The sequence below is a fragment of the Symsagittifera roscoffensis genome, chromosome 8 (assembly GCF_963678635.1).
Source record: "Symsagittifera roscoffensis chromosome 8, txSymRosc1.1, whole genome shotgun sequence".
Taxonomy (NCBI): Eukaryota; Metazoa; Xenacoelomorpha; order Acoela; family Convolutidae; genus Symsagittifera; species Symsagittifera roscoffensis.
This window is the reverse complement of record NC_087069.1, coordinates 4,943,944-4,956,250: the sequence shown is the minus strand read 5'-3', so window position 1 is coordinate 4,956,250 and position 12,307 is coordinate 4,943,944. Positions and strand designations below refer to the sequence as shown.

Genomic DNA, 12,307 nt, shown 5'->3' with positions numbered 1-12,307 from the left:
AAAAACTTCAAATAAAAGGCTTCCGTTCATACTCAACTTCTAACTGATCGCTAAAAGAGCAAAAATTGCGTTTTTAGCAACTGCTTTCTTTTAGCCGAACTCTCAAAATCCGAACTCTCGAAGTTTAGCCGAACTCTCGAAGTTTTTGATAGTTTTTTAAGCTCAAAGTTGAGCGGCAAAACATGAAATTTGAGCGTGAAGAGCTTCTTAGTTTTTCTTAGAAAAGCAACACGCAAACTCACGCGATGTAAGAAGTGTACTTTCGATATTAACTATCTAATAAAAAATTTTGTGTTCTTTTACTTTTTAATTTTCAAGGAAACGACAATCAACTGAAGAATAAGAAATTTCGCTGCGTGTTTTTTACTGCATCACCGCATGTAATTCGAATTCCGCCTCGATTCGTAAAGCATGTAAGCAAAAGCAGATTTTTTCTCATTAGAACTCTTGAAGTTTGAAAAACACACCGCAAAGTTATATCATTGAGAGAGCCCAATTTACAGTTTTTCCCAATAAAACAAACAAATGACAGTTGAAAAAGTGTCAAGGAAATTCCAAAGGTAGCAGACAAAAAACATAGTCATCAGATTGTTAGAAAAGTGTTAAAAAGTAACTTAGAAAACAAAAAACCAGTTGATAAAAATTTTGATATTTCAAAAAGGGGTGAAACTGTCTGAAAACGAGAAAAACTGAAACCACTCATTCTCGACACTGAGACTCGATTAGCAAAATTTAGAAATAAAACCAGGAACGAAAGGGCTTTGATATGATACTGCTCTTGACCCCAGCAAGCTTTCTTCTGGTAGTCAAACCTGACTGGAACAAACAACAGACCCTGTGCCATAGTTCCTTCCCACTTCGCAAAATTATCCGAATAATCGATTCAATTCAAAGCATAGCATGAAACAGTTCAGCAAGCTTGAGTATAATTTTTTCATTTTAGAAAATAATTAAAATCATCAATAGTTATAATTTCTTTCGTTTTGAGTTTAAATCTTTGTTCTGCCGCTGATTTCATAAAAGGAATCTTGACTCTGAGTAGTAGTTTTCTAAACAATCCTGGTATTTTCGTTTCTTGTGCAGGTAGTCTGGGTCACAAAATTTTGGCATTCTACAAGCCTGTCAGCAAAATTATATTTGAGCGATCATGAAGAATGCTATCTCAATTTTACCAAGCCTTCCTCATCTTGTAATTGAGTGTTTCGCATTGCAACTTTCCTGCAAAATTGGTTTAATTGAGTTTTTAAAAAAAATGTTCCCTCTGAATTTCCACGATTTGATTTGTTTCAAGGGTACCTGATACTAGCCAACTTTATTCTGTTTTCTCTCCGTTCTAAGTCTGAATTTTGACGCCCCTTCTTACTCGCAGAAAATGTGACTGTTGCGGGCGTTGTTTCTCTCTTTCTTTTTCGCCGCATAAGAAGTTGTCTAAACAATTTGGTTTGAACACAGCAGCGTTTTATATAAAAGAAAATCAGTTAAATATTGAATTTTGACCAATATAAGCGTTACTTACAAGTTAATTTGCAGAAAAATTAATCTTCCTATTGATTGAGCCTAACAGTCAGCCAAATCAGTTCTGCGAAACTATATTATTCCTGTTCCTGTGAAGCAAAATAAGCATAACAAGCAAAAACTAAAGAAAAAAATCCAACACAGACGGAACGGGTTTCCATTGGGTCTTTTAGAAAACTTGTAACTGTACCCTACTTTGGGAGCAGATTTTTTTATTCAAAAGATGCTTTCCACAGCAAGCTTTCAATACAGAGGCGAACCGGAGCTTTGCCAAGCTTGCGAAACAAAAATAAATGGAATTGATCTAACTTGAAAACGAAAAACTCGCCAAGAGCGATTTTGTACAATTAGCAAAGACTAATCTGACTAGAAAAAATGCTTTCAAAAAAAAGTTTTCAGTTACAAGGAATTTTGCGCTGGCAGGTGATTTTTGAAAATAGCGAAAATTTCACATAGGTTATTATAAATTTGAAAGGGCTAGTAACATCCGTTATTAACTTTTTACATACAGCAGAAAAGTGGAAACACGAAGGGCGACGATATCTTAGTTATGAAATGTTAAAAAGAAAACACATTTTAAGAGACTCAGGAAAATTAATGAAAATAATCCACAAAAACCACGAGAATTATAGTATTCTGAAAACTGAATTAGCAATTGTTTTGAAAAAGGGCGTGAAAAGATCATCAAAATGCACACAGTTAAAAGTTGATTTGAAAAAATATACACAACTTTTTGTAAAAACTTGAAAAACATGAAAAAAAACATGGTATTATACAAAACAGGGCTTAGTAAATTTATAAATTACAGGATTAAATCAAAAACACAATCAATTACAAGGAAGAGAAATAATTCATGTGGCAACAAAGGCGACAAACCATAAATAGATTGACAATAGATCGTCAATAGGCCTATGTTCTTTTTTAAATTAGTAGATTTTCAGTTTGAAAAAAAAAACAGGTACAAGCTTGAACCCAACGTAAGACTTCTGCTGTTCCAGGCAAAGTTGCCTCAATATCAAGTTTGCGGGAAAAGCGAAAGAAATTGAAATTCTTCTGATCAAGCTATCAAATGATTCAGGTGATTTTGTTAAACAAGTTGTTAACCTGAAAAAAGTCTATTTATTCAGATTTGATAACGCTTGTTAGTCGCAACCATGCTTATCTTATCGATCGCTGCGCCTCCTAAATTCATGTAAATTTAAATGTTTTAATAGATAAATCATTTTCAAAAAAATCTAATTGTAGTTCATTGACTGAAAAAAATAGACAAACAATTGTTAGTTGGACCGACATAATTCTACTTTATTCACTAGTTTTTCTACTCTGCAACACTTGGCTTCTCGATAGAAGAATGCTGAAAAATAATTGAGAGCAAATTCGATTGAAATCCTACACAAAAAAAAACACTATGAAATGTGTCAGTTATTACTCACCTTGATGAATGAAACCAAGAAAAACAAGTTACGGTCAGTTTTCAGATTGAGACACAAAGGCGAAGCTGTGCTATGCAAACACTAGCAAAACCACGACCAAAAAGTAGAAATAGGTCTCGAATAAGCAAAAACTCGGCTACTTAGCAAAGTAGATTCGAATCTGCAACCTAGCAAAATTGAGTCTCACGCACTAACCACTGCCTAAAATCCCCAAAAAAAATAGCCACCAATAAAGCAATTACATATGCTAAAAAAAATTGCCAATTCGATAAAGAAAAAGTAGCTTCAAATACAAGAAGACACAATTTTGCATGTAATAAATTGGAAAGCATCAAGCCAAATTATGTGTAAATTATGCATTTCAAAGAAATTGCAAGATACATTGCATTGGAAAATTTCTGAAACCGAGCTTTTTCTCAGTGTTCTGCTGTTTGAAACAAATAACTTTTTCAAGTTCATTTGATGAATTAAAAACGCATCAACTGTGTTAAATTTTTACTAAGTAAATGTCAAAGCAAATATGACATCATATTGCTAGCGCAGAATACCGATTCAAAAGTGCCACCAAAAAATTTCCTCTGCGACTGAGGTTGGAAAAGAAAGTTCGTACTAATACAGTTTGCTTCGCAAGTGAAATTAACGATCGCTTTTAACGAGATTCAAACAAATTGCCAAGAAATGCCTTCAAAAATATGTTTTTCTTGCCTAATTTTTCCGGTCGTATATCGCTTTTTGACAACGAATGTTTTTTTTTACATCGTAAATTGACCTTCAGGTGCTTTTCATTTATTTATGAAGAATACTATTAGCAGCCATCCTTTTGCGTCATCTAGTTCTGTCGTAACATTCTGTGCAACGTGTTCAATCACAGGAAACTTTTGTTTAAATAGGAAACCCGAAGTTATGGTAATGCTGGAAGTAAGAAATTTTTTCAAATTGATTCTATGCGTTATATCAACTGAAACATTGCAAATATGTTGAACAGAATTCTTCAAATTAAATTACCTGCGTTGACTATGACTCAAACTATTTTGTTTAAATAATCATCACTGATCTTGACCGAATAACTTCTTTTTTACCTGCAAAGAAAACTTCAGAAACCTGCACAAATTGCAGTCCTTTTTTTCGGAAACTCAAAGTTCGCAGCTGTATAATGACTAATTTAAAGACCATAAACTAACTCATCCCCCTCTTTTTTTCCATGAATTAGAATTAGTTTATTCACTTTTTAACTTATACCCTCTTTGACCACGTAGGTAAAAATTCAGATGACCCCTAAAAGAGTGCATTTGAATTTTGAGTCAACAACACCATAAGTCAAAATTCTTCAACTTCCTAGCCCGGAAAATTCAGGCGTTGTGTTTTAGATGCCATCGCAACTCTTTGTCATATCACTCGATAGCTTCTGAGGGCGGGGGGGGGGGGGGGGGGCTATTCTGATGCGCGAAGGAATGCATAACCGAAAAATCTCAAACAATCAATGGTCCCAAACTATCCAAAACTCAGATTTAACCGCTGATTTCTTTCAAATTAGGGAATTCTGTTTGGCTGCCAAAACAGTCCTTTGCGCTTAAGGATTCCTCCTAGCCCCCGTTTATTCATTGACTTTTTTTACAAATCACGTATTTATTCGAGGGTAGGCCAACAAGCCGAAGGGCCAACTAACCGAAAATAGGATTACCATTCCAACAAGCCGAAAATTAAAATTGTTATGCAACATAACAACTGATTTTTCATTCTTGTTATGCAATTGTTTCGTAATTCTGATGTAATTTACGTTATTATGATGCAATTTCTGCCTCAAGACATGGAGAGAATACATGGTTGCTTGTTGATTATCCTCCATTTAATTATTCTGCAAGCTGTGTTTACATGTAGACAATGAAAGCTTCATTTCGTCAAGAAGCTTGAAACATGTTACTAGCTTATGTTTGAATTATTGAAGTGACGCATAATAAAGCTTTGAAAACTTTGCCGATTTTTTTTGGTCGACCAAATTGTTTTCCGGACTCTCAAATCACTATAATGACCCTATTATGACCAATTTTTTTGCGCCGCAGGCAAACTTTTCAAAAAAACTTTTGGAACGTTTTGACCAAATATCGCGTTTTTTCAGACCCCCCTTATAAATAGAAGCTATTGGCATCCAAAGCGCCTTTAAAAAAATTTTAGGGTCGGTCAGTCAAAATGGATGTCTTAAAAAGTACTAATTGGCCCCTGTAGACAAAGGTTTTCAAGTTATTGATTTCAAATCAAATTAAATACTTTTGAGAAAAAACAATTTTCTGGGAATTGATAAGACACCATATAAACTCAATTGCTAATATTACTTGAAACTTTTTGCTTTCTGGTCTGTCTTGTCTGTTTAATTCTACGTTACCGCAATTTTGAAATAACGATTCATTACTTTCAAGCCGTTTTTTTCTTAGAGGCGATGCAAAGTCGACACGAGTTTTTCATCTGAACTCAATTCAAATCATTCTAACTTTTCCTTTTGACATTGGCGAATGTTTTTTCCATCTATGGTTACAAATTGAACCAAATCTGTCGAAGAGTATACACTTCGAAGATGGGTTGATGACAATTCAAAACCTTAGCTAAATTGGGTAGCTGAAAGTCCCCCCAACTGCTCAATATCCTTCCAACCAACACCTTATATCCAGGTACTTTTTCGAGGATAATTTCCCGTAACTTATAACCAGCAGTTTTAGCATCATTATTTCTAAACTTGATATCCTAGCTAGTTAAGTCTTAACAGTAAAAGTCTTATAGCCGATAAAATCAATTGAACAACGCGAAATATTTAGAAAAGATGCACAATAAAAAAGTCAAGAGATATTTCAACACAAAGAAACAACAGAGGGTCGGTTACTTATACGACAACAACAAAATCGGAGGAGCAATCGCTTATTCAATTCTTAAACTTCACATTTATTCTGGGTTTACATCAAGAGAAACTAAAATTTATTAAGCATACGGTAAGAAATTCACACAAATCTTGGATCTTAAACGCTGGATCACATTTAAAAGAGCTTCCTGCCTAAGTTATTATGAATAAATATCTAAGAAAAGTTGTTTAAAAGTGATCCAGTAATTCAAAATCTAGCTTACAGTAGTAAGTAGTCTCTAACTTATGCCGATATAGAAAACACAACTTAAAAACATTAAGTATCGGTCGAAAGTTTGTCTTACGCTAGTCGTTCAGCGATATTAATACAGATGGTATCTTAGGCCGATTGAATATTGTTGGTAGTAAGAAGTCTTAGCCTAGGATAGGAAAGGGTGCCTAAGCTAAGCGTTAGATGGTAGTTGACCTCAAATGACCTCTAAGAATGAGTGATAGGGTTAAGATAATCTTCTGATGTTCCTCAGTGGTGTTGTTCATTGCACTTCTAAGCTCCTAGATTGAATTGAAAACGACACGAGCGCACGCGCTAACCTAAAGAAACCAAAACCCTACTAACAAACATTCAAAATTATACCTTATCATATACTTTGAAACAAAAAAAAACTTCAATGAATAGTTCAGCAAATTTGGCGACTTTTTTAAAACTATTTTGGGGTATTTAAAATTAAAACTTCTTTTAAATTGATGGCTTATTTTCCAAAGTTAGATCATTTCTAGGCCGAATTGACATTAGTTTCCGACTTTTTTCAGGTTGATACTAAATGTAGATCAGGTTAAATTGAATCAGTTTTGAGGAATCAAACAGTCTCAGAAGATATTGTGAGCAACAATCATCTTCTCAACAATTTTTGATTGCCTTGTTGAGCATTCTTTTTAGTCACTGGCACTTGCATGTAATTTCGTTCAAGCTCATTTAAACATTGTCGTTCATAATCTTTTCAAAATTAGGTAAAAGGTGCATAGGCTGTCTACAAGAGGCCATTATCCTTGACAAGGCATATGTCCTTAAGCTCTTTTCTCTTGCCATTGAATCATCAAATTACTATTTGTGCTATACTGTACTTTACCAATGCTCATTCTTTATATAGGTTATTTATCAACCAATTTACCAAATTCCATTTGTTGGTCTCAATACAAGTTAGAACTCATTATTTGGATACGGCCAATTTGAATTCTGACTGTATTTAATCCTTTAATAGTAAAGAAAACTGAGTAACTCACCAACAGATAATAATATTCCAGTCCATCCAACTAAAAAGAGTGTTGTGGTCTAGAATTTTGTAGCTGTTTAGTAAGGTCTGGTTCGGCCACCTCCCCCTCGGCCTGCGCTGGCTCCCCGGGCACCTCCGCGTTGTCCTCCTAAAGACAAGAATCATTTTAATCTTCAACAATTGTGCCTCTTGTTTTAAACAAAAACTAGCGACTGGGATCAGATTCTTAAAAGCCAAAAAGGAAAAACAGTTGGAAAAGTGTTCAGCAACTCAAGGAAACCGAAAAAAAAAATCATCGAAAACTTGTAAGCCTTCGAATATCGGAGAAAAAATTATGTTAATTTGAAGCTCTTGGAAATTCCAGAATCTTTTAGGATTGACATTTTTTTCATAAAACTATCCAATAGAAAAAGAATCGACAGGATTTTTTATTACGCTAGGAGTTTCGAATTTTAAAAATATTTAGGAAACTAAAATTCGATAACTTTTTCACGCGATTTGCACTTTTGTTACTACATAGCGTAATTTGCCTTCCATTAAGTAAATGAATTTTAATTGAAGTTTAAAAAGCATTCTTAAGAGGATTAGTATGAAAGATGCATGTGTTTAATTTATCATTTTAAGAGTTTTTCTTGAAAAAAAAACACCTCATTAATTCGTTCTTAATCACTTAATATACTGATCAACTATTGTCTAAAATAGAATCGGTTAAGTATCAGGAAAATCTAAGTCTTTTTGTTCGAACGCTTTGCCGTGATTATGCAATCATCATTGGCAAAAATTTCGGTTGCGAACAACTAAACACAATGAAAGGATTTCACGAACTTGAAATTTTTATAATTTGGCAGATTCGTGTTTTTCCAGATTATTAAATGATTTCTTACCTCTGGTAGGTCCAAAGCTCGACGATTCCGATGCGTAAGATCCCATTGTCTGTCCTCCGTAAGCACCGGACTGCATGTATCCCTGGGCATAGCCAGCTCCCGCGTCATACTCCGTCTGGGCTCCTCCATACGCGCTGCCACCATAGGCTCCGTAAGCGGTGGTTGCCGGGTATCCAGTTGCAGCTCCGTATCCAGTTGCTGCGGTGGCAGTTGCAGCTCCAAATGAATCTAAGAAAACTAAGTCATTAGCAAGTGAAAATTTCCGAGATGAGACGGCTTTTTCTTTATAAATATTTGCATAATTTCTTTCTTACATTTCAATCCCATTAAATAAATAGTCTTGCGCCAGTATTGTAATAAAAAAATGAGTCTCTTACCATAAGCAAAACTCGAGTCGTAAGATCCACCCGCTGCTCCGTATCCGCCGGCGCCTCCTCCGTACCCACTGCCTCCAGAGTACTGGTTTCCACCGCCGTATCCTCCTCCGGCACCACCTCGGAATCCGCCGCCGCCACCTCGACCGAAACCTCCACCGCCTCGTCCTCCTCCTCGGCCTCCAAAGCCACCACCTCCCCTGCCTCCGAATCCTCCTCGGCCACCGCCAGGAGCCATGCCTTCCCTGGGTTCAGATTTCTTCACTTCGAAAGGTCGGTTACCTTGTTTTGGCGGTGCGTGTTTGTTGATTACTTAAACACAAACATTTAAAATATTAATGAAATCTTACTTTCGAACTATTTTTGTGGCAGATACAACAATTGTTTGAGTTTTTTGCAAGTTGTAACCTTACAATGTCCATCAATCAGAAAACGAAAAACTAGAAGCCTGAAATTTACTCAGCTATTTTAACGGTTAAAAAGTTGTTTTTTTTTTAGTAAAAAGCTAATACAATTTCTATATTTCGAGGGCAATTTCGCATTTCAATGCACCAATTGCTAAATTTATAGCTTGTATCACGTAGACCATCGCAATCTTGTATCAAAACTTTTCAATTTAATTCAAATTGGTGATCGATTTTAACGACAAAGCAACCAGCTGATCTGAAATTTACTTTTAAAAATCTTGCTCCCTTTTAATGAACAATGACTTTTGCATTTATCATAAGCGGGCATAATTTTTACTCCTAGGAGCAAACTTAATCACACTTTTCCAATATAATCACGTTTATTATCAGCAAAATTTGAAATGTTTCAGCAGGAACTTAAGTTAACAGTAAATTTTCTTGTTGAAAAACCTCCACAGATATCATTTCACACAGCAGCCCAAAAGCACACAAGAAGTCAAAGTTCAAAAGTATGTTCCCTCAAATAACAAAAAAGTCAAGATGTTGAGACAATGAATAAAAATAATATTTTTCTGGCAAACTTGTAGTCAAAATCAAGTTAAAACTACATGAAAAAACAGTGAAAAATAATCATGAAAAAGATTTGAAAACTCTGTGAACAATTTGCCTGCATAAAATATAGTATTAAGTTAGTTTAAAAATCTTACTAGATAGAAGGTCAGCATCATTCTCATGTTTGAACTCGACAAACGCGAACTTTCCCTTGAAGTCGATCTTTTCGATTCCACTGATGGGAAACGCGTTGAAATACCTCTCCAGTTCCTGCTCATCCATGTTCTGACTCAGTCCCCCCACAAAACACTTCTTGGTACGGGCGTGGGCCACTTGTGGGTTCTGGACCTGAAGCTAACAGTGTCAGAGTAAAGCGTGTATTTAAGAACAAGTTGGAGCAAAAGTTTTTCGAACGTTAAAAATTAAACAGCTTAAATTTCATGATTGCTAGAAATGAATCGATTACCTTATTTCAACCTATTTATGCAACGTTGAGCTGAATATCATTATATTGAAACGTTGAATTGAACTATCTAAATAATTGAATGTTGTCATGGCTCCAAAAAAATCCCAGTTAATATAAATCTAGACCAATAATTTTGGTGGTGGTGGTGGTGGTGATAAAGTTTGAAGATACAAAGCATTATTGATAGGACAGCCTGAACATGATTAAAATCAAGTTCCTGGTCCATAACTCATTAAAGAAACACTTACATCTTTTGGAATGGCTCTCTTAACGTCAACTTTCTGTCCTCTCAGCTCAATTCCATTCTGAGTGAACTCGTCCATCACGGCGTTTACAGCTTGCACATCGTCGAAAGTGACGAAACCGAAACCCTTGTTTCCTTCGACGCTTCCGTCAGGATTTTTCCTGATAACAGATACAATGAATTAGTTTGTATACCCAATACGTATTCAACTAATTTGTCCTCTATTGGCATTTGCCTAATTGCTCTATTCGGGTAAAACAACCAATTTTACTCACTGTTTGATGGCAACGCAGTCCGTAACATTTCCGAAGGCTGAGAATGCATCTCGGATTTCGTCGTCTGTCACTGCTCTGTGAAGCCTGCCGATGAACAGTTTTCCCAGATTATCACGATGTTGTTCAATGATCTCCTTGACACCCTTTAACACAGCCAATCATGAGTCTACTTTTACAACATTGATTCATGGGCACTTTTCTTAATTCTCACGATTGAATTTCAGATTTCAAAAGACATTTTACGTTGCCAAAAAGAAATGAGACTGCATGATGCAAAAATTTATTACAGCATAACAAAACTTACGAATTCATCTCCATTTTCGTATCCGTGAGACATCGTGGCAGAAATTGATCTGAAAAATTGCTTTCCGAAATATCGAGTAACCTTTGTGTGATCGGAATTTTAAAATGTTAATTCGGACATTTTCGCTCTAGCTAGCATCATCATCATGAAATTTTTTACATATAGAAAACGATCCAAGATCAAGAAAAAATGATAAACATGACTAAGATTTATACACAGAAAATTTTTAAAGGTAATCAGAAGGTCAAAAGTATCATAGTAACCGAGGTTACAGTCATGAGTCCCTTCATCATGTATTCCAGTCAAAATCCTTGGAATTTTCTAGATATGGAAGTGATAATGATAAAAGAAGATGTCAAGTGTTTAAGTCCTTTTCATTTAAAATCGATACGGGTTACGCTTCTTCAATAAGAACACGCAACTCGACACGAGATAATATAATATACAAGTGTTACAAGTAAAAAATTTCGACGTTCCGATATGTATCTTTGCGGTTAGATACATATCGACGGAAAATAAAACTAAGTCCTAAGACGACTGGCTAACGTCTAAACAGAGCTTTATATGTTTTTCACCGTCTCTACCAAGCCAGTACTTTCGGTGGTCTTTTCCAACATCGGGTCGACAAAAACGTTACTGCTTTCGGCTTCGGTCAAAACACTCAAATTAACTTACACAGAAAAAGACTTTTGTGGAAAACTATTGCATTATGCGTGCAAACACTTGATTTAAATTTAACAATAGCAAAAATTGCCTTAAATTTCTGAGAAAATGCCTAGATACCGATCCAATGCCTAATTTTTTGCGGTTTAGGGTACCCGAGAATTGGGCTTCAGAATTGAGCCTAGATTTTTGCGGTTTAGTGTACCTAAGAATTTGCGGTTAGAGCCTGCATAAAGCGAGTGAAACAGTGTAACATTCGCCCGGAAGATACATATCGACGGAAAACAAAACTAAATCCTAAGACGACTGGCTAACGTCTAAACAGAGCTTTGCGTGCTTTTCACCGTCTCTATCAAGCCAGTACTTTCGGTGGTCTTTCTAGCATCGGGTCGACAAAAAACGTTACTGCTTTCGGCTTCGGTCAAAACACTCAAATTAACTTAATTGCATGCGGAAACAGTGAGCTCATGGCTGGGTCTCAGTATCCCCAGACCACGAGGTCACTCCTAAAAACAGGGCTACTACTTTTTATTGAATTTTTATTATTTTTGTTCAGTAGATAAAAATCATCATCTCCATCGAAGATGGATCAACCCTTTCCCCCAACTCCTAGCTTCTCATCTTAGCAGAATGAATTCAGATGTTAATTAAATTCAATTCAGGACATAATAGGGAAGCTTAAAGTTCATATATGTAACATTCGCCCGGAAGATACATATCGACGGAAAATAAAACTAAGTCCTAAGACGACTGGCTAACGTATAAACAGAGCTTTATATGTTTTTCACCGTCTCTACCAAGCCAGTACTTTCGGTGGTCTTTTCCAACATCGGGTCGACAAAAACGTTACTGCTTTCGGCTTCGGTTAAAACACTCAAATTAACTTAATTACATGCAGAAATAGTGAGCTCATGGCTGGGTCTCAGTATCCCCAGACCACGAGGTCACTCCTAAAAACAGGGCTACTACTTATTATATTACTATTGTTTTTGTTCAGTAGATAAAAATCATCATCTCCATCGAAGATGGATCAACCCTTTCCCCCAACTCCTAGCTTCTCATCCTTATCAA

The 12,307-nt window shown here is 35.7% G+C and overlaps 1 protein-coding gene and 1 long non-coding RNA gene across 3 annotated transcripts; both read right to left on the bottom strand.

Moving 5' to 3' along the window:
* Positions 1–866: 866 nt before the first annotated feature.
* LOC134852824 (uncharacterized) lies at positions 867–4,359 on the bottom strand. The gene is made up of 2 exons (XR_010164298.1): positions 1,297–4,359; positions 867–1,218 (listed from the first exon to the last, which is right to left on the bottom strand). It is a non-coding gene; the product is annotated as an uncharacterized LOC134852824 (long non-coding RNA).
* Positions 4,360–5,714: 1,355 nt separating this feature from the next.
* On the bottom strand, positions 5,715–10,629 carry LOC134852823 (heterogeneous nuclear ribonucleoprotein A0-like). 2 transcript variants are annotated; one of them, XM_063868642.1, is made up of 8 exons: positions 10,574–10,629; positions 10,270–10,412; positions 9,999–10,155; positions 9,440–9,638; positions 8,329–8,637; positions 7,952–8,179; positions 7,078–7,215; positions 5,715–6,387 (listed from the first exon to the last, which is right to left on the bottom strand). In XM_063868642.1, the coding sequence occupies exons 1-7, from the start codon at positions 10,604–10,606 to the stop codon at positions 7,145–7,147; spliced, it is 1,140 nt and encodes a 379-aa protein (XP_063724712.1). In that variant the 5' UTR covers positions 10,607–10,629; the 3' UTR covers positions 5,715–6,387; positions 7,078–7,144. The 2 variants fall into 2 exon arrangements, with proteins under 2 accessions (XP_063724712.1, XP_063724713.1); XM_063868643.1 differs by having other exon boundaries at positions 9,440–9,632.
* Positions 10,630–12,307: the final 1,678 nt, after the last annotated feature.

Excerpts from the sequence above, each read along its gene's own strand:
- LOC134852823 (XM_063868642.1), bottom strand. The coding sequence starts at position 10,606 with ATGTCTCACGGATACGAAAATGGAGATGAATTC. Across the intron at positions 8,638-9,439 it reads TGATGCTGACCTTCTATCTA|TAATCAACAAACACGCACCG; the intron begins GTAAGATTTTTA and ends TTTGTGTTTAAG. Across the intron at positions 7,216-7,951 it reads GAGCTTTGGACCTACCAGAG|GAGGACAACGCGGAGGTGCC; the intron begins GTAAGAAATCAT and ends TCTTGTCTTTAG.